Source organism: Brienomyrus brachyistius, unplaced genomic scaffold (genome assembly GCF_023856365.1).
Source record: "Brienomyrus brachyistius isolate T26 unplaced genomic scaffold, BBRACH_0.4 scaffold51, whole genome shotgun sequence".
Classification (NCBI taxonomy): Eukaryota; Metazoa; Chordata; class Actinopteri; order Osteoglossiformes; family Mormyridae; genus Brienomyrus; species Brienomyrus brachyistius.
The window spans coordinates 527,801-550,641 of NW_026042326.1; the positions used below are offsets into that span (position 1 = coordinate 527,801).

Here is a 22,841-nt window from a genome sequence, read left to right on the forward strand (position 1 = left end):
CTGTATACACCAAATATTTTAAAGTCCTCAGTCAGTCTGATAAAATATATCTCTTGAGCACTTAACGTGCTCAGTCTTTCTAAATTATCATTATTATACGTCTATCGTCTTATTCACTAGTATTTGACAAGATAATTAAATACAGACGCTCCTCTACTTACGAACGTTCAACTTGCAAACTTTCAGACATACGAACGAAGTGGACTGTAAGTCCAAATTGTGTTCGTTAGGCTCTGTGCGCCAATTCCTCCTAGTATGACTTCTGTCCGCTACTCCCGCCGCGCAGCAGCGTAATGTGCATCTCCCAGCATCCTAGTTCTTTGTACTTGTGTATACCCTTAAAATGACTTTGACTAACGACTTACGCACATTTCAAGTTACGAACGGCTGTTTGGAACATATCTCATTCGTAAGTAGAGGAGTGTCTGTATACACAAAGTCCATACTGTACATTTTGTAAGTCATATAAATAAAGATATCATTAATATTATAGGCAAGCATAATTTTATGGCTTGGTGGCATGGTGGCCTCAGAGGGTTTGTGTGCCATTTGTATGCTATCCCTTTCTTGTATGGGTATCCATCGAAAGTTGAAAAACATGCAGTTAGGTACATTAGTTAATGTAAATTGCATGTATTCACTCCAATGGACTTAATGAGACCATTATGTATATGAGGAGCAGCCTAATGGCTCATTGGTTAGCATTAGGATTAACCTCATGCCTCAGGGACCAGCGTTCAAGTGTCTGCCGCAGGTGTGAATGGTGTGGTGTGCCCTGTGATGTGTCAATGCCCCATTCTGGGCTATTCCCTTATTTACATCAATAGTGTCCTGGATAGTCTCCGGAACCCCCCAGGACTCTACACCGGACAAGTGGGTGTAGAAAATGGATGTAAATATATAGTTATTGTTTTTAATTTCTTGTATTATTCATGGCTGGTTCAGTGATTGGAGGTGGGAGGTTTCCTGGCCATTTCAGGTATCTCAGTTTTCTCCCACAATCTGAAGACGGGCACCTAGGCTAGCTGGCATCTCTTTTTGTCCATAGCATGTGTGGGTGTACAGTATGTGCCCTGTGATAGGCTGGCATAACAGGTGCAGAATGGTTATCAGGAAGTTGAGGGATTTTCCCTATGGGCTTGTGAGGGCTGGTCATTCCTCCCCAACCCTGGCATTAGATACTGTCCCCTCCAAAAGTACGGAAACAATGTGGTCTATTCCTTTATTTTTGCTGTACACTGAAAACATTTGGGTTTGACATCAAAAGATGAATATGAGACAACAGATCAGTAATTCAGCTTTTATCTTCAGGTGTTTACATCTATGTTAAACAACTTAGAAGATATCATCGTTTGTAATGGAACACCAAATTTTTTGGTCTAGATCTGTAAATACCATTCATCTTTTGATGTCAAACCCAAATGTTTTCAGTGTACAGCAAAAATAAAGGAATTGCCCTCACTGTTCCAATACTTTTAGAGGGGACGGTAGCTGTTATACTAGGGGTGCCCAACCCATCGGTAGATCATGGCGTGTTTCCAGGTTGATCACAGGCAATGATTATTGGATCATTAATGATCCCCCCCCCCCCCCCCCGCCTTTAATCAAGGACAAATTCCCTGGCCGCTTTTTGTTGCCCGTCGGCCCCTGGTCACTGGTCAAGAGTGTATACCCCCCGCCCACCACCACCCCCATGACAAAATACTGATAAGATGGATTGATGGTACTGTTTACATATCATAGAAGTCCAGATAATAACTTAATACACCTTTGAATAATTAACCTGTTGACTGAAGACAGTGGTGGAACAGTTAGCATCCATGTGAGACACTGGGTCCAATTAACTTTATCATGAGGCAGGTACCCTTGTGTACATTTATCACTACTATATGACCTGTGCACAACTAACATCATGGTCTCATTTTGGGGCAAGTTAATATTACTGTTAGATACTGGCTTAGACTGCCAGACAGTTAGCATTGCCACCTGATACTGTGTACAGCTAATATTATTGTCTGACTCTGGCTGAAGTTAGTATTACTGTTAGACTATGGGCCCACCTAATACTTTCATTTTATGCTGGGTCCGGTTTACTTTCTTCTTCTGCCACTGCAGAATTAAACTCTCTTTCCCTTGTGTGCAACCTGAGAGGTAAAAAAAAAAAAAAAAACAGTTGGGTCTCCACTCTGCGTGTATCATGTGAACAGGCCAAAAATACCCCCTAGACACTTCGGAGGGTGCTCTGCGGCAGTGTGGCTACAGGTCTCCTGCTGAGAGCTTGCGACACAGCTAACCATTAAACAGAGCTAATGGCAAATTAGCAAGACAAACATCAAGGAAGAAGGTAAGCATTGTTTAATATTACTTGTGGCTCTTTAAAAAGCAGTGTTTTTACTTTGTTTGCAATAAGTTGCTGGTTTTATGTTTCATATTGTCATATTGTCATAGTTGATTTTCTAGAAAAGAACCCATAACACCTTTCACAGGTGAAACCTCAAGTATATGAACATGAAAAAAAATTAAAAGAAAATTGTATCTTAAACAAATGTTGACTAGACTTTCAAAGCATTGTAATATGTCTAGAGTTATATTCAGGCCTTTGCTTGCTCATAGAAAAAATGTCTGATGTATGACAATGTCTGATCTCATTGTAGCATTAGCACAGTAATGTACATTGGAAGGTCAACACAAGCTAAGGGCAGTGAGGGTGTAAGGTGGTGTTTTATGGAAGCCATCTGCTCTGTGTGTTGAAGAACAGAGCACATGACCTTAGGCTTTTTTCTCTAACAGACACATAATCCTACTGATCAGCAATGGGTCACATTGACAGTGGCTAACTTTATTAATCTAAATATGACCTTTATAGAAATATGTGCACCAAACAGCCTACAGTGTTTACGTGATTTTCTATCTAAGCAGTGGCTTTAATTAAACATGTAATTGCTGTAGCGCAGAAAAAAAATGCTGACTCTGCATAACTATGTGCACTACTCAAGGAATGGAAATAAAGGTATTGACTGCCATTATGGTTACAGTGCATTATACCCATTGGACAGACACCAGGAAGTCTACTGGAAAGCAAAAACAGAAAAGTACATCAAATAAATTTAGGAACTTGTGGTGGTTCTTGAATAATTAGGAAGAGTGGAAACATGGAACTGGAAATTCCACTGCTGAGAGGATGGTATTGCATAATGGAAAAATAATAATAAAAAAAACTAAATAAAACAAATAGAAGTTAAAGAAGTGATCCATCCTTCCATCCATAATTATTACCAGGGGACAAAGCTGGATCAGCCTTGATAGGGTGCCAGTTCATCACAGGCTCACACACTGGGCAATTCAGAAACACCACTTCATCTCACTGTAAAATGATTTTTTTGCTTGAGCTCGCTTGAGCTCAGTCATTGCATCAGCCTACGTACCTGTCTTTATGTTTTCTCTCCAAATGTCAATAGAAATTGGAAGTTGTGCAGGTCACCTTAGTTATCAATGCTTTCTAAAATGTACATTCTGCAGTGTGCTTCTTTTTACTAGATGTCTTGCACTGAAACTTGCATAAATTCTGGCAAAATGGTTCTGGAACTAGGGCTATGGACTCCAAAAGATTTTTAGAGTCATGTGTGTTTGAGTCATGACAGTAAAAATTCACCTGAGTGTGTGACAAGACCAAATCCATTCATATGTGAACTTAAGTTCAGACATGAGTACCTCTGGAAAAAAACTATTTTTTATTTTTTAGACCTATTGCCACATTGAAAAGGGGCTGTGGAAGAACCGCATTCAGATTATTGCAGTTTTCCTTTCCCTGAAGCAAGCATGGCCTCTGGTGCAACGTTACAAGGCCGGGCATGTTCAACGCTGGGATCTGATGACTACAGTCTTTACAGTGGCCTCTCGGACGAGGAGCTGCTTGAGCTTGCTATCGAACGCAGTCTGGCTGACAGTAATGCAGCCAATGCCCAGGCCACGTCAAGCAGCAAACCTGCAATGCAAAGGCAGCCAAGCCAATCCGCCAGGCAGCATGCTCAAGCTGCTGACCAAGAAGTGATCCCTCCAACAGCAAACCCACCTGGGTAACATTAAGCTACCTACAGAAAACAGGATAGGACACTACTACATCACCAATTATCTAGTCAGGTTGTACTTTTGTACTAGAATAGTTGAATCACTAATTAACAATGTAACTACAGCAGCTGAAGAACTGATCTCTTCTGTATAAGTTCACTCCAAGTAATCACAGCAGGGGGAGTGCTTGGTGAACTCCTTGCAGACAGTCAGGGGTGGAATCTATTCAACCCACAGACATTTTTTTTACCTCTTTACCTGGATACAGTACAGCCCACCAGCAAAACAGCCAGAGAATTTTCATCTTTCACATTACTAATGATTACTTAGTGATTACTAAGGCTGTGCAGCAGATTTTGAATTCAAAGTCACTGCTCTTCATAATTGTGTCATCTGACACATTGTAGGCTAGTAGGAGCAACTAGAAGCAGTTACGTCACCCGAGATGGCCAGCGGATGGTGGCCTGGCGGCGATATGATGGCACCCTCATCATGCCAGAACCCGAAGAGTGAGTACAGCTGTGTGTGAGCCATCCTGTGATTCTCTAAAATCATCTTTGCAATCATAGGCAACACGGCAGACTCAATATGTGCTATAGTTTTTCTCGATTACTTTGGAGCATTTCTCAAATGACAATTAACATTTGCAAAACAACAAGTGTAATCGCCACACCATAAAATGACTTATGCACAGCAGAACATCATTTCTCATCGCTTCACACAAATTTACAAAAGGTTTAACACATACAGTATATGCAAATGGTTTTGTACAATTGTCATTATTTGGCACAATTTTCAGCTGTTTTAGTCTTGTTGTTCAAAATAGATTATGTAATTTCCCACTGTGATAATTTTAAACCTTAAAAATAAATGTATTTTGCCACCACATGCAAAACAGTTAACCAACCTTTCAAAATAATTTTCCATAAATTGCAGTGATACAGCATTACAGTGTTTTTGGTTCATTTCAATGTCATTTTGTTGTTCATGTATTGCCATTTTGCTGGTTTTGTGTTATATAGTGCCATGTTAATTTTTTGTTTGCTATTGTAGTGTGTCTGGAGATTTGAAGAAATTATATGTACATGCAAGTGCTTTCTCTTGCCAGTGAACTTTACATACTGTAACATAGAGCCTTGCAATATTGGGATTGGTGTCTTTGGCATGAATAAGTATAGGTTTGCTAAAGAAAAATTATCAGTCAGTTACAATGAGAAAGTGGGAAATGACTATCATTCAGAATTGTGGAGCTGAGGAGCATAGTTACATTGACATACTGACTATATATCTAAGCATTTTGACCCTTTTTTTTGAACTATGCAGACTATACTTTACATTTTCGTGGGAATGACTAATTCATTCATAGAATTATTGGCTTTTGAGAAAAAACTTGTTTGTTTTGGGCAGGTTAAAGGCTTTTACAGCTAAACGTTAGTGCTGTGCTATATGCATATACTGTTTTGAGAAATGCTCTTATAGTCTTGAGAATGTTAAGTATGTTTCATGAAAGCAATTGAGAAAAAGTGTACTAAGAGGAATACAACCAAGGGCACAAAACTTGTTTATTTGACTTGCTGCAAACTGGGAGATGACTACAGTCTTCACCTCAATTACTCACCATCCCTTAAAGCCAATGAATGAATTTCCTAAGTAACTGTGTGGTCAATCTAAAGGCTATCATTCCTCTAGAAGCTTAGGCTTTGACAAAATATTATTTGGGATTGATAAAGAAAATGACTTTCATGGTAAAGTGCTTGTAAAGAAAAAGTCTTGTATTATTGTCTTGAAGTTCTATACGAGCTACTGCCGATAGTAAGAAGCAGGATCATAGTAAAGAAGTTTATAGTTTTATAGTTATGTGTGTTTGGAGGAACCCAGTGAAATTCATTTGCCACTGTTTCAGGGGAGGGAACAGGTGCATGGGGTGGGGGGGGGGATAATAGGACAAACAGCAATGTAAACTGGACAACAGAAGTGCAATAAAAGAAAAGACAATGTAAGACAAGGCAGTGCAATATAGGTATGAGTGGACAATAAATGCGCAATACATAATGATACAATGGGGATAAGTATGCGCAAATAAAGTAGAAAGGTAGTCATACATAGGAGGAGTCTGACTTTTAGGGAGGAGAACCCAGTGGTCAGAGCGATCTCAGCTGATGATGTGAAGACTGTGAAGGAAATGGCAAAGTCTGATCCGGAGAGTCTGACCCAACCCAACAAGGACGGCTGGCTGGCACTACATGAGGCTGCTTACTATGGATCACTGGACTGCTTGGCTGTCCTGCTCAGAGGTTGGTGATCTTAATCCTTTTGAACATCACTTATTAAATTGGTGAAATATGCTTTCTAACCCTGTTGTACACCATTAATAACGGTTTTTGTTTCTTCTAATGGAACCTAAATACTGTATTTTGTTATCTATATATACGTACAGTGGAAACCACTCATAGTGATCACAGTTATAGTGATCAACTGCTTATATGGGTCAAAAAGCTTGGGACAGAATCATTCCTGTAAAATAATAATTCAAGTGATCAAGCAATCCACTTACAGTGTTCATTTTGGGTCTTTTTAAACACAACAACATATGGAAAAAATTAAAACTACAGTAATTCTTTTTTTACTTTATTTTGATTACCCTACTTTGCCTTGTGGTAACTCGTCTGCTTCTGGATAGGTAATGCTGATAGGCTAATCCTGAGGCTAATGTTTCATGCACAGAAAACATGACGGGGAAAATAGCCATTTTCTCTCAATGACAAATGTCATTAACGAACTGCCAAAAACAAGCCACCTGGATGCATCAGCTAAACTACAATAAGCGCTTTAAGACAATGTAACATTGTGAAAATTCTGTGTAAATAAAATTTAATTGATCTGAATATTTATGTACTGTACAGTACTGTATTACAGCATATTTGAATTATACACAGTTCAGTAATTTAATTTATACAGTATTGTAATTTGACAAGCATTTGTAACAGCTGTACTATATTTTGAAATTGTCAAAAAAAATTAAGCAAATAGCAATGCTGTCTGTTTTATTACCTTATATTCATGTAATAAATATCCAAATGTCAATGAGATGGTAATCTGCCTGACACATAAAGAAGAAGAAAAAAAAATCAGTTATAATGAACATTTGTTAATAGTGATGAGTTTCACCCAGACAGAAGTGATCACCATAAATGGTTTCCACTGTACATGGTGTACATTTCCAAATTTGTGCAATACATGGGTAGGGCAGAACTTGTGGTTAAACATGGAAAACATGACGAACATACTTGCATATTCTCAGGTGGCCCTTGGTGTAAATTTTACACTACTTTCTCCCTAGTTCATCCCGGTATGATCAACAAACGCACCCCAAGCGAGCAAACCCCGCTGTTCCTGGCAGTCTCCAGGGACAAGCTGTCCTGTGCACGTTACTTGCTGGAAAACGGAGCTGACCCTGACCTTGTTAATAAAGACCAGGAGACGCCCCTGTTCAAAGGTACCCTGCTTCAGTAAGCTGGCTGACAGGCTGCTCAGTAGCTCGTCAGGCTATTAGTATGGACAATTTCATTTAATTCATTCATTCACCCACCAATTTATTAATTCATTCAGTAATTTTTTTGCTACTTTACTTCTACTATTTTAAGTTATTCTGATAATTTAAAAATATTAATTTATTTGTGCATCTGTTTATTTATTTGTCTGTTTGTTTATTTCCATGCTTCTGTTACTCGCTGTAGTGAGTTTTCTAGGAAACTCATTTAATTTCCCACAGTACATCTATCACTGTTTGCTGTATTGTTGACATTTGTTCAATAAACTTAAGATTTTTTTCCCCACTTCATAATACGAAGGCTGTATCTGGATAGGCAGCCATATATTTAACATGTTCGTCAAATTCGTATAAATATTTGAGGAATTAGCATAGTGTGAGCAAAGGATGTTCACCATTGGTGTACACATGAGCACAAGCTGTGTCATTCTTTGCTGTGACAGCATGTGAGCGGGACAACGTGAAAATGGTGGAGCTGATTTTGCAGTTCGGTGGCGGGGTGAACAAAATCTGCATCCAGGGCTGGACGGCGCTTCATGAAGCAGTCTGCCGCAACAACCTGCTAATCTGTGAGATGCTGGTGGAGGCTGGGGCCAAGGTCGGCATCCCCAACATGTATGGCCTCACTCCCCTCTTTGTGGCAGCCCAAGGTGGCCATGTGGAGGCCCTGCGCTTTCTCATCAAAAGTGGTGAGCGTTGGGATAAACCAAAAATTCCTCACTGTCACAATTCACTTTATTGACCAGGTGCACTGACATGTAGTAGGAATTCATCATGGCAGTACTGATACATGCATTCAACGTAAATAAAAAAAAAAATTAATAAGATTTACAATTAAAAGTACAATCAGCATCGTTTTACAGCTTTTCTCGATTGTTTTGGCATATTTTATGAATCAGTGTTTGATCAATGCTTAACATTTAGAAGACTGTAACAGCATTTCTCAAAACAGTACATGCATATAGCATAATACAAAGGTTTAGCTGCAAAACCCTGTAATGTGCCCAAAACAATTAACTCCTGTCTCAAAAGCAAATAATTCCACCAATGAATTTGTCAACCATCCATCCATTTTCCAAACCGCTTATCCTACTGGGTCGCGGGGGGTCCGGAGCCTATCCCGGAAGCAATGGGCACGAGGCAGGGAACAACCCAGGATGGGGGGCCAGCCCATCGCAGGGCACACTCACATACCATTCACTCACACATGCACACCTACGGGCAATTGAGCAAGTCCAATTAGCCTCAGCGTGTTTTTGGACTGTGGGGGAAACCGGAGTACCCGGAGGAAACCCCACGATGACATGGTGAGAATATGCAAACTCCACACACATGTGACCCAGGCGGAGACTCAAACCCGGGTCCCAGAGGTGTGAGGCAACAAGGCTAACCACTGCACCACCATGCCGCCCCCTTATCAGCACCAAACACCAGGCAAATAAGACAATATTTTTTTATTCATAATTTTTTTAGTTTATAATTTTTTATTTTAATTAATTTGATTTCATACAATACAATATATTATTTGAGTGATCTCTCGTTGAGGGAGACATTTTCTCACAACTTCACTCGGTGGTTGAAGGGTGCCCACAAGGTGACTGTGTTGGTCCCCATGGGTCTGAAGACCAGGGTTAAAGTGGTTCCATGTTCCTTGACTTTGCGAAAGGCCAGGGTATGCAGGTTACTGGATCCTGGTTCCAATGCCCTGAGCCGCATGATTGGACTTGCACAAATATTGATGGTACGGCAAAGGAGATCGATCACATCCTCGTGGGCAGATGCTGGAGGCTCCTGCAGAAGTGCCCAGTTTGTGAATTCTGACCACAGACTTGTTGTTGCTTCTTTGAAGATTCAGCTTAAATCTAGTATGCTACCACCTACTAGAAGAATGAGGCTAGACGTAGCCAGACTCCAAGATCAAGCTGTTTCTGATGAATCTGCATGCAGTTTGTGTGAGGATCTTGCAGACTTTGGTGTGACTACAGATTCTAATGTGATGTGGGAGACCTGTGATAAGACCCTGAAGGTTGCTGAGGGTTGTGTTGGTGTTGCCAGTCTTCCCAGAAGGAGGTGTTTCATCTCGCAAGGCACCTTGTCGAGAGATTTACCTACCTTGGCAGCAACATTCATGTCTCTGGTGACTCTTCCTATGAAGTCAGCTGACGGATTGGAAGAGCATGGGGGTCATGAGGTCACTGGAAAGGGGTGTATGGCACTCCTAATACCTTTGCAAGAGTCCGGGTGATTCCTGTCTTGTTGTATGGCTGTGAAACATGGACGCTGTCCAGTGAACTGAGACGAAGACTGGACTCATTCGGTACAGTCTCCCTTTAGAGAGTCCTTGGGTACCGCTGGTTTGACTTTGTGTCGAATGAGCGGTTGCTAGAGGAGTCCAAATGAGGCACATTATCTGCATTGTGAGGGAGCATCAGTTACGGCCCTACAGCTATGTGGCGCGTTTCCTTGAGGGTGATCTGGCTCGGAGGATCCTCATTGCTGAGGATCCAAGCAGCTGGACTAGGCCAAAGGGACGCCCATGTAACACCTGGCTGCGGCAGATGGATGGCCATGTCCAGAGGGTAGGAATGGGCCGTGTGTTTGCCTGGCCGATTGCAGGCCGAGACCCTGAGGAGTTTTGCCATGTCGTGGGTGCGGCAATGCGCTGCATCACTGCTCCCCGCCCTGACCTGACCTGACCTGAATATATTATTTTACATATCTTAACATTGCCTGATCAACATAAGTTGTGTAAACTGACTTAAGACAATTAGTATTTTTTCTATGTATTTTTAATAAAAAACCAATGTAGCTGAATTTGATAAAAAATGAGTCAACATATGATGAGGTAAAATTATGAAAATAGGAATCTACATTATCTACTTTGACCAACAAGACTAAAGCAGCTAAAAAATTATGCCAAATAATGACAATTGTATGAAACTGTTTGCATGTATGTACTAAACACCTGAGGTGAGGTAAAGAGGAGAGTCCACAATTGAGGAACTATGACAGCAGAGGATCTGGAGTGGTTCTGGAATGGTCTAAATAATGACAATTTTATGAAACTATGAAACCGTTTGCATGTATGCACTAAATAGTGGCTAATTTATTTCACAGAATCAAAAATGATGTTACACTTCTTGTTAATTGTCAAATGTTAATTGTCATTTGAGAAATGCTCCAAAACAATCGAGAAAAACAGTAAGTGGTGTATTGATTTGGTTTTTCTTATTAGAAAACATTTGCCAGAAGGTCATCATTGGGATAGATTATGTTTTGGCTTGGAACCAGCAAGTAGGCCCCATGTAACATAGCCACTGTCTTGTTTATTACAGGTGCAGATGTGAACAGTCAGGCGGCTGATGGAGCCACAGCCCTTTATGAGGCTAGTAAGAATGGCCATGATGAGACCGTGAAGATCCTGCTGTCTCAAAATGCTGATGCCAATATAGCAGCCAGGGGGGGGCTACTTCCCCTGCATATAGCGGCTCAGCGTGGGAATGATAGGTAGGTACTGCCTGACACTTTATATAGCTACTTGTGAAGTATGTTTAAATAATGTAGTAAGTACTTATTTGTTTACACAATCATTTATTATTAGATATAAATAACCTGATCCTGACTGTAGAATGGTGGTGAATTTGTAATATTGTGGGTCTACTTTTCCTTCAAAAAACCAGGGAAACAAAAATGGTTTAGTGACCACAGAATAAAGCTTTTTCCATTATCATCCCAGTTCCCTGACCTAAATTCCATTGAATGCCTCTGGTGAGGTGTTGAGCAATTGGACAATGGTCTCAAATTCCTAGCTCTATGCAGATATATGAAATACAATGCTGTGCAAAAGTCTTAGTCAAAGAAAATGTTAAAAGCTATTTATCTGGGTAGTAAGTATATAATTGTAAATTTGTTGAGAAGAAAATAGAGTTTAATATCAGCTTCCAAACCCCTCCTCAGGGGCACCCCAGCCATTCCTTGAATGTGAGGGGATCCAATACCTCCATTTTTTGACTTGACCACTAGAATGCATTATATAGCTAATCAATAACTCATTGATTTTTTTTAAAACTTAATTAATGAATTAAGAGAGCTGCTGGTGATATTTCATAAACATATGGAATAGCTAAGGTGACCCTGAGGAGGGGTTTGGGACCTGAAGCCGTGTTCATCCAGCCATCCAGTAAGGTATCAGTAACATTTTGGAGAACAGAAGAAATTCTTACTAGTTTTTCTTGTGTTACTCTTAATTTCCATATGTTCTAATGCTATACACACACACACGCACAGTGTATATATATATGGGTGTGTGTGTGTGGACTATGTTTATATTACATTTTAGGGACCAAAGTAATAAAACCCTGTTATTTTAAAGTTGTGCGCATGATTTTTCAGCTCCCCACAAAGATCTGTGACTGCAATCAAAAAAGTAAAAATGCAAGAAGTCTCGTATTTTGTTTAGTTTCTTATGGTTCAGGTCAGGGCTGGGTAGGGGTTAAGTTTTCCCATAGAAATGGGATCAAGTTGGGTTTCTCCAAATTTATCAGTGCGAGATTAAGCTAGTTGACCACAAAGGCATTATTAATCTCTTACCTTTGGTTTTAGCAAGGGTGTTCTAGAGTGCACTGAACTGATGTATGTTTTCATTTGAATCCAGAGAGGATTTAATACTCATTCAATAAGTCATTCTCCCTTGCATTTCCTTCTCCTGAGGAAGGAATTCCTTCGCCAGAAATTTTTGTTGAAGAATTTTAACTATTATTGCCACAGTTTAAAACTACAATGATGAAAACATAATACTGTTCTGTTTTAAATACTGAAGTGCAATATTCAAATGCATTTATATTCAGTTTAATATTACATTTTGAAACCCTGCATATTTTCAATAGAAAAAGAGCAGAAGAGTTGCTTCTCAATGCTTTTGTTGCACCAGGTTTTCACATGTCAAACTGAGAACTGAGCAATGCTTTACATTTAAAATTCTACATGATTATATGTGAATTTTATATTGCACTGAATGCACTTTCACCTTCCTAATATCGTGTTGGATCCTGTTTTGCACTGTAGACTGCCTTAATATCTTGGTGATGGGCACAGCTGCGTCCCAGGGGAATGCTGGCCTAAGCTGACTCCACAGCTAATGTTTACCACAGTCGTGGTGTGTTGGTTGAATGTCATTTGGGTGGGGGGAGGGGGCAGTACAGATATTCTGTTGATTGTCACATGTGGGTTCACCATGTTAAAATGCAATTTTTTTCCTGCTATTTCTCCCTCAGACACACAATACATTTCTCAGAAATTTCTGGCCTTAGAAGCCTTTTAAGGCATGGAAATACCTTATGCTTTTAAACACAGTATATATTTCCAGTTTTACAGCAGCTTAAAAAGGTCTGTTTATACAAATGAGTGTTTAGTTAATAAATCCAAAGCTTCGTAATAATGAATCCTACGACATTCTGGGGATTTTGACATGCAACTTTATTACCACTGGTGCAGTTTCCCAAGTACCCTGATGTCACTTTTTGTCACTTATTTGTTGATACAAAGAGTGTATTCAATGTCCACAGAGGCACAGCTAGACACCACTGTATTAAGTGTCTTGGAAAATTCATAGCACCACCTGACAGCTGTAAGTAGCACAGCTTCTAACGGAGTAACATGTGCTTTGTTGTCCCGCATTGCTTTTGCAGAGAAAAGTTGCTGAACTATGCATCATATTCCTACTGTAGTGAACTGTCAGTTAAGTAAGTCACCATAGCCTGCAGTTCTGCTGAGAGCTCTCCCGTAACTTATGGAATTAACTCAAGCTTATCGTAGCTGTTGGACCAGTTGCAATTAAACCTTTACTGATCTCCTAACCTCTCATTCATATCAGTATGCACTTTAATCGGCTTTTATTCAAGAAAATAGATTAATTCAAATATTAATATTTTATTTCATATCCTATATATTTATATTGATTTAATAAATAGAGCTTGGTTTGATAATCTCATATCATCTGAGGGACAACATAAAAAATGGTCAATGTTGAATATTAGAACCATGTTTAGTGTAATAACTCTTAAATGAAAGTATATGAGTAGTCATATTATTATTATGGGGCAGTAGAGAATGCTTGGATCTTGCTTGGGACTTGACATTATTGGTTCCCATAATTCTGACTCCATAATTCGGTCTCTCCTCCATAAAGAATTGTGTCCATGTTGATCCCGGCCACTAGCAAGGCCCGGGTGCGGCGTAGTGGGATCAGTCCCCTTCACCTGGCTGCAGAACGCAACAAGAATGAAGTCCTGGAGACTCTCATAGAGGCAGGCTTTGATGTTAACGCCATGTTGTCCCACGACCGCTCCAAGATGTACGAGGACCGCCGCAGCACTGCACTCTACTTTGCCATCTGCAACAACAACATTGAAGCTGCCACTATGCTCCTAGAAGCTGGTGCCAACCCCAACCTGGACACCTTTAACCCCTTTCTGATCGCTGTGCGTCAGGGCTGCATACGGACAGTCACCTTGCTGATAGAGCATGGGGCCAATGTCAATGCCTACATCCCCACCCACCCCACCTCCTTTCCCGCTGCTATTATGTTCTGCATGAAGTACTTGACCCTGCTCAAGTACCTGCTGGATAATGGATGTGATGCCCAGTCCTGCTTCCATTGTGAGTATGGCAGTGGCCCACATCCTCCAATCAAGACCTACCACAGACCCAGGGATGACATACGCTACAATGTTGATGTGCAGGACTACATTCCAGTGCAGGTACGATCGACATCTTAGTTAACATGTTGTGAAATGAGTGTTCAGCCCTATGATCAGACCAAGAGTAAGATATACTTATTGCACATGTTGGTAACATAATCGGAAAAAAATTACATGCTGTATCAAGTGAAGTGAGGTGCATTTTATTGTGATAACACATAGTAGTACTGTGATACAAAATTTAGTTCCTCAGGACCACAGTGCAACATACAACAAAACAAGGGCTATCTATATAAGTGGGGCACTGTAAGCCGAAGGAGCTGCCACAGCAGGCAGCACGTGAGCACGATGCTATTTTATAAAATAAATCAGAGGCTTACCGGTAGTTTTGCTCCTATGACTAGATCAATAAGCAAATTGCTCAATAAGCCAGTACTGTAATAATAAACACAGTACTGTTCCCGCTATGTGTTTTCTCTGTTTGTGTAAGGTTAAAATATATGAGTGAAACTGTAATAAAACACAGTATAGACTTAGGAGATCTATGGAGTCCTTGAAGGGTTCTGTGCGTAAGTCGTACGCACGCGAAAGTGCATTTTATTTTTTTGGTATCTTTTTTTTATGCGATCTCTTATCTAGCGAAGTTATAACAAGCTGGCCAGTAAGTGACAACGTTAATCATCAATAAAATGATACGTCAGTATATATAGGCTTGTATCACAAATTAGCCTCACTGCAAAACAATGAATCACTTTCAGCGTCCTTTTGCACATTGCAGAATTAAAACAGCACATAGAAAATAAGTCACTTCTACATATTAAGCAAGATATGAAACAAGTAAAAAACTCATTGCTTATGAAAAAAGGTATAAGACAGCAAAACCTTAACGTCTGTGCTTTACGTACTACTGGAGGTTCCCTATTCCACATTACAAGGCATATGCATCAAACTACTGTAATGTCAACAGATGGCGAGTACAGTGTAAACTGAAATGATATATCTAAATAAAGGTCAATTACTACAAACAAGATACTATCCTTCCTTCGTTGACCCAAATAAATTAGAAAGCAGAACAAATAGTATATAATAAAAACGCCGCGCTGCCGTTTCCACGACCAAAGTTTTTGTACAGCTGGTTGTAAGTCCAGGCAGTCATTAAACAGGTAGGTCGTTAAGTGGGGGGATGGGGGTTATCATATACGGGGTAGTTTAAATACAGTGTAATTTCACAGTGTAAATAATAGAAACAGTGCAAAACATACATCACAATTAGACGGGATGATTTTTTAAAAGGTAGATGTTATTTGTGTCACGATCTATGCTGAACGAAGCGGTGATCGTGCGGCTTGGCTGGTACAGAGCAGGCAAACAGGCAGGTATCGGGGCAAAACTGGGGTTTATTATGGCACTGAGGCTTGGAACAGGACACGACAGCAACACCATCACCAAACCACAATGACGGACAGGGGAACAGGTAAGACCAGGACTTAAATAGGACAAGACGAAGCATAGAAATCGGACAACGCTGGAGACAATCAGGGAAGCACACGTGGGTAATCAGGGGGCGTGGCACACACGAGGAGCCGACGAGCCGGGTCATGACAATTTGCACCCAGGTGTCAGTGGCCAACAATGCTATATTATTATTATTATTTTATTATTATTCTTGTTGTTTGTATCATTATTATATTATTATCACTTGTTATTATTATTAGTAGTTGTAGTAGTAGTCGTCGTAGTAGTATGTCATAAATTTGTATCAGACTTTGGTGCCTTCAGCCATTAAAGTGACATGCAACCATGCAAGCCACTTCCTCTGGTGCAAATGGACACTAAAAAAAAATCTGTTGTGTGGGATATGTGGTAGGACAGAATCTACAGTCCAGCAGCAGTCAGTGTTTCAGAGAATGACCAAGAGTAATTTCAGACAGGCCTTTTAAGTCAGTTTCCTCCAGATCCCCCCCACAATCCAAAGAAGCATGATTCAGCAACAGTTCTGGAATCTGCAGTGCTACCCATGATGCTATTCATTTTTGACACTCTGCCGCCTATACTGGAAAAGTGGCTGTATGATGTATCCTGTACTTGAGTAAACTGGGGTATTGATACTTGAGCAAAATCTAGCATCACTGGAATATCACTAGAAAATTAAATCTCTTGAACTCCGGAGTGCCGCTAGAGATTCCGGGCCCCATGACAGCAGATCATATTTGGGCCCCACCCCAGACCAATCCAGTGATGTTCCAAATTTTTATGGGCCCCAATTAGACCTCTCTCCTCCCCTCCACCACCTGCTGTCCCTGATTGAAATTATATATATTTCTAAATATTAACTTTACGCCCATAAAATTATACACTTATAATACAAAGTCAGATATTTAGGCTAGCTGGCATCTCTAATTTGCCCATGGTGGGTGATTTGCCGTGGATGTGCCCTTTGATGGATGGGCTGGCATCCCATCAAGAGCGTACGTTGTGCTCTCTGCTGCCTGAGATAGGCCCAGGGACCCCCTGTTATTTGATATGTGTTTTTTGTCTTTCAACCTCAGTTCTGTGAGATGATTTCCACGCCTTCAGTGAGTCGCTGTGCAGGACCCATCATTGATGTCCTCCTGGATTATGTTGGCAATGTGCAGCTGTGTGCCAGGCTGTTAGAACATCTGGATAGCTATGAGGGTTGGGCCTCTATCAAGGAGAAATCAGGTAATCACCTCAAAATCACCTGTTATTCATAATTTCTTTCATTTGTTTCTGACTGAAACCAACATTTAGCCATTTCTATTACTACTTATATGTATCTGAAAAAAATTATGCTATTTTTGCCTGCTATGAATTTTATCTAAAATCATATTGAACTGGTATCTTATCCAGGGTGTACACCAGCCTTGTGCTTATTCCTGGAATGTATGGTTATGGGATAGATGGATTGAAAGAAGGATTTTGTAATGACTGATGAACATACTAATATACATATTGATTAAAAGTCTTTGGTTAGCAGTAAGATTCTGGCGAAGGAAAGGAATACATTATCAAATCAAGTCAAATCTCCATGTTATGCTAATCTGGTCAGACTCTGTGTCTGGAACAGGAAAAGCTATCCTTCCCAACAGTAGATGTTTCTTATAAGGTTAACAGAAACCATCATAGAGAGGTCTGGGGGGGACAGCATTTCTAAAAGTTTACTTTATGGAGAACTATGCTAATAAACCAAACAAGCTGGCTGATAAGTTCAGCTCCAGAAAAATTCACATTTCTCCCTGAACTCCCTGAGTGACTGTGTAAATACATGTGCTGATGCTTCTGGACACATCATCAGTGATGTTCCTGGAATCATTGGGTGTTTCGGGTCTTTCAACATCAAACACCATCATCCAGGTGACCCAGCCAGGGTTGATCAGACCCTAGCTTTTGTCCAGATGGCTATCCAGCTACTACGACTCCATGGTTCTTGAGCCACTGCCATCTGGAGGCCCTCTCTGATACTGAGAATGGCTCTCCTCTTACGCTGTCCAATGATGCCTAGACTGCTTAAGGCACCGGCCAAGGAAACGGGCCGCGAAACCTCTGCAGCCAACCTCCACTGGGAGGCAACTCACTCTCCATCCAGTCTGCTGACAGCCGCTGACCAGTCCTGCATACTTGGTGAGCTTCCTCTCAAAGGCTTTTTCCAAGCGGTCTTCCCATGGGACTGTCAGCTCCAGCAGCACGGCTTGCTTGGTAGCCTCAGACACAAGGACAATGTCAAGGACAAAGGGTGGTGACAGCAATGTGGCTGGGGAACTTCAGCTGCCACTCAAGGTTCACCAACAGCTGCCAGTCTCTAGCAGAGGTAAGGATGCCTACTGGTGCTCTTTCAGCTGGGGCTGCTGGCTCCCCAGTCCTGACAAAGGTGATGGTTTTCTTGGAGGGATGAAACTGCTTTGCCGACTCAAGTCCTGTGCTGATGGTTTCAGCGATGGTCTTAAGGACTTGGTCATTCCTCCCCCGGTATTGACCTTCTCCAAGTGCTGTGGTGCAGCAACTGAGGATGTGTTCTAGGGTGCCTCTCCTGGAATACAATAGGCAAGCTTGTGATTCTGCTATGCTCCATGTCTGCAGGTTCGATGGGCCTGGAAGCATATCATACCCCACCTGGATGGGGAATTTAATGTAGTGAGGCTTGACTTTCCAGATCTCAGTCCAGGTCACTTTCCTCTCAACTGCATTTTCCTATCTTGTCCAAGTGCCCTGCTGCCTCATTCCCACTGCTTTACAGGACCTTGTCTCCTCCATAGCTGCTCTCACCTCCTCTTTGACAAGGCACCGCCTCTCCTTCCCTCTGGTGTTCATTTGGGGAGTTGGGAAAGAACCTAACCCGGCTCAACCTTGTGTGACCACTCCCACCAGGCTTCTGTGATGCAGCCTTACCTCAGCATCTTGGACAGCCTTCTCTGCCCTCCACTTCCTGCCTGTCCTCATTTGGTTTCCAGCTTTGGCCACCATTGGGTCGCTAGAGTCCCTGTACTGCACCACTAACCTAGCTCTTGTTACCTTGAATTCCTCTTCCAAGGATTTTAGGGGCAGCTGCAAGTTGTTGTTGCGCCCATAGAGTGCGATGCTGCTCAGGCTCTTTGGAAACCCAAGCCATCTCCGGAGGTAGTTGCTGACCTTCCTCTCTAGGGTCTCAACTGTAGTGATTGGGACAGAATGGACGAGAATGGGTCACAGGATCCTTGGAAGGATGCCATGCTGGTAGACCCAGGCTTTGTATTTTCCAGGAAGACTGGACTTGTCCATGGATTTCATCCAACTTAGTGCAGGTTGACTGAATAGATGCTGAATCTCTCAGAGAGCTGTCAAAATCCTTGACCAAACTCTGGACTGGCTTCTGTGATTTTTGGAATGGCTGTGCCTGTGATGCAAAACCGAAACCTCCACCTTTCCTTTCCTCAGCACCACGGATCTTGATTTGGCAGGTTTGAAATGCATACTAGCCCACGCCATCAGCTTCCCTCTCGTGTCGCCGCCTCCGATGCCACTCTGCCTGGCGGAGAACTCTGATCTTCTTCCATAGGATGCACAACAACTGGGCTAGGCTAATGAGTTCCTCTTATGCTGGGCCTTCAGTGCTTTCATCTCCTTCATGATGTTGTGGATCTTTGCAGCTCTATGATTCTTTGCATAAGAAGTTCCAGAGCCTTTCTTCTGCTCCTCGCCAAACCGTTCAGCTGCAATGTTAACAATGATCGTGATCATGGCTTGAAGCTTCTGGTCAGCCCCTCCCTTTGCCATCGCTTCCAGAATTTGGTCGACATCATTGTCAAACTGCTTCCACAGTGAAGTCATGGTAGCTGCAGGCCATTTAATCCACCTCTGGTCCGACTTAAGTACGAGAGTTGTCGTCAGCACATGGAGGTTCCGGGCACTGTGGGGTGACTCCAGGCCAGGCTTCTCCTGCGTCTAACCAGGTTGAACACCTGTGCATTGTGATGCTCCTGCTTCCATCGAACACTTCATCTTTGCTTAGTGGATTTTTAAGCCATGGATGTTCTTGCAGACTTTACCACATGTACACTGCTTGCTCATAGTCGTTTGTCTGTTGCCTGGGTCTGTTACCATAGTGTCCGTCAGACTGGGGTGCTCATCCTCCCCCCCTCTCGGGAAACCCCTGGAGGTATCTTTCCATTGAGTACGTCGTAGCTTGGTTGGGCATCCTCCTCATGGTGGACACAGAATGGGTTGCCAGAGTATTCTGCCCGGGTTGCCGTCTCTCCAAGCAGTCATTGTCTCTCCTGCAGTCACCGCACTATTTGTGGTTGTCATCCAGCCTTTCCTGGCTACCACTGATCTCTCAGGGTGCTCACTGTGTAAATACATCTGCTGATGCTTCTGGACACATCATCAGTGATGTTCCTTATATTATTGTCTTAAATTACATGATTGATGTAAGTATTTCATGTTACTTGAGCCTATCCCAGGAAGCATAGTGCACAAGGCTTGGGTGCACCCAGGACAAGATACAAGTTTATATTCAATCCATAAAACAGGGTTTAAATTTATATAGAGCCCAGCTGAGTTCAGCTCTGCCTCCTTATGTCCAAAATGCATCTTAATGGATCGCAGCTCCACCTCTTTAAACTTTAACCTCTTAATTTTTCATCAGCTTTATCGTAAATTTTCATTAGTACCTCAGATTCTGACATTACTTTCTCAAGAGGATGAGATATTCCTATATGACACCTCAATTTCTTCATTTCTGTCCCATGTTTTTGTATTTTGACCTTAACTGTATTTTGCTTACCCTACTGCTTCCAAAACTTCACTTACTAGCTGGACTCTTCAAGAGGTAAAACATACTTAAGAAGCAATCTGTGAATAATTTGTTATTTCAATCAATACCCCAATTTTTTGTTAATTTCATATTAATTTGGTAAAACTACATGGACTGTGATTGTAAATACATATGATAAGCATGTGGCACAATGAGCTAAGCCTCTGTCTGTGATTAGAATATCACTGGTTCAAAATTGGCCTTTGCATGTCTGTAGGCCCTTGACCAAGGCCGTTAACCCTCAGCTCCCTGGGTGCTGCAACAGGTGGCTGCCCTTCACAGCTAGCTTGCTGTCATCTACAAAGAGCAAGTTGTGGGTGGTGTAAAGATTCCCCACAGGGATCAATAAAGCCCCAATCGTTATATAATAACATGCAGTGGCTTATTCAGGACCATCCCTCTGTACCAGGTTTCTCTGTACCTGTCGGTGCTCCCCTTCCTCTCTGATTCTGATTTAACCCATCTCAGTTATTCTTCTGCCTAACAGTTTTGTTCATACACAGAAATGTTTGAACTGATGGCTTAATAGTGTGTGTACATGAAAAGGTGATGCATTCTGGGTACTTTATTTCTCTAATGCAAAAAAGCAAAGGAGGGTAATTTTCAAACTAGCATAATGCTGATCATTGGAATGAGGATCAGTGTTTACATGCTCAAACTCACCTTAGTGTTTACAAACTCAGACAGGTATGTGACACTTTCTTTTTTTGTGACTTTTCAGTTCTTCCACGACCCCTAATGCAATTATGCAGATTCAGGATTCTCAGTTTATTAGGGAGGGAAAGGATGAAGTTTGTGGATTTCTTGCCAATCCCTGGAAGACTAATAAAGTTCCTGAGACATGAGGAGCGCTCAGCACTGTTATGAAGTGAATAATCTGCCATTATCCCCCAACATTAAAGATATAAAATGACTGCTTGTACTAGCATATGGGTGCTCTGTTTGCTGTCTGTTATTGAACTTATTTACTTATAATGCGTATACTTGTACTGTTGCAATGAAAATGTCACATTAGTCTATACAGATACATGCCTTTGAGAACAAACAAAAACATTAACTATTTAAAGTGTTTAATTTTTCTTTAAGTAAAAGTACAGTTATGCAATGTTTTTAATGACACTTTGGAAGTAAGGCATACCATGTAATATATGACTAGATCTGACTAAATGAAATAGCTAACTATTAAATTTAATTAAATGAGAATAGATTACAAATGTACAGAATAATGACTAATTATGGGATTTTAAAAATAAAAACTTAACATGTTTTTATGGTCTTTCTACTGGTAATCATGGCAATATTGGTTCATATGAGAATAAGTGTGTATGTCAAAACCTGTATCACTTTGTTGATGTTTGAACAAAATTCACAGTAATCAAATAAATATCAAATATGGTAAATAATAATTAGTGTGAGCAGGTGTGTATGTATTATGATTGAAGACATATTTGAAGTGATTAATCTTTGCATTTTTAGAAACAATATCTTTTTATTTTAACATGTATACAGTGTGTAGAGTGTGAAATTGCACATATTGGAGAACAATAATATTTTATGAGACCAAACTGAAACACTTGCAAAATGTTTCTATGAACTGCCCTGTTTCTTGTCATAATTGTATATAATACAAATATTTGAAGATGAAAATAAAGAGCCACATTCACTCAAGTAATTTTATAAGAATAATCCAGGGTGGTTAGTTTTCTATATCACTCTTATCTTACTAAATTACTTGTCAAATCATGAAAGCTGGATCTGATGTGATTTATTATGTTGTATAAATGGTCTGAATCACAACACCTTTAAATTAATGTGTTTCTACGGTTTCATTTTTTCCTGAATGAAAAAGTACTTTAAATATGAGTAACTAAATATGACATATAAACATGATATATCATAAAATCATATGACATGATATGAAATATGACATATGACTACTCACAACGGTAATTACACCAATAAAGAGAATGTGAACCTCTTGCAATTGTGTGGATTTCTGCATGAATGACTCCTGAAATGTGATCTGATCTTAAGTTATGTTATAATAATAAATGAAGATCGTCTTATTCAGCAAACAACACAACATGCATTGCCATATGCTTATTTGACAATATATTTAAACTATAGCGATCACTGATGTAAGTGAACCTGTATAATAAAAAATTAGTAGAAAGATTATGTATATTTTAAAGAACCACATAATTTCTTAGCCACA

The 22,841-nt window shown here is 40.7% G+C and overlaps 1 protein-coding gene across 1 annotated transcript; it reads left to right on the top strand.

Moving 5' to 3' along the window:
* Nucleotides 1-2,224: 2,224 nt before the first annotated feature.
* LOC125723768 (ankyrin repeat and SOCS box protein 2-like) lies at nt 2,225-22,610 on the top strand. The gene is made up of 11 exons (XM_049000500.1): nt 2,225-2,344; nt 3,743-4,076; nt 4,476-4,577; nt 6,193-6,362; nt 7,409-7,564; nt 8,062-8,307; nt 10,954-11,125; nt 13,306-13,359; nt 13,806-14,376; nt 16,866-17,019; nt 21,348-22,610. The coding sequence occupies exons 2-11, from the start codon at nt 3,820-3,822 to the stop codon at nt 21,491-21,493; spliced, it is 2,028 nt and encodes a 675-aa protein (XP_048856457.1). The 5' UTR covers nt 2,225-2,344; nt 3,743-3,819; the 3' UTR covers nt 21,494-22,610.
* The last annotated feature ends 231 nt before the right edge of the window (nt 22,611-22,841 follow it).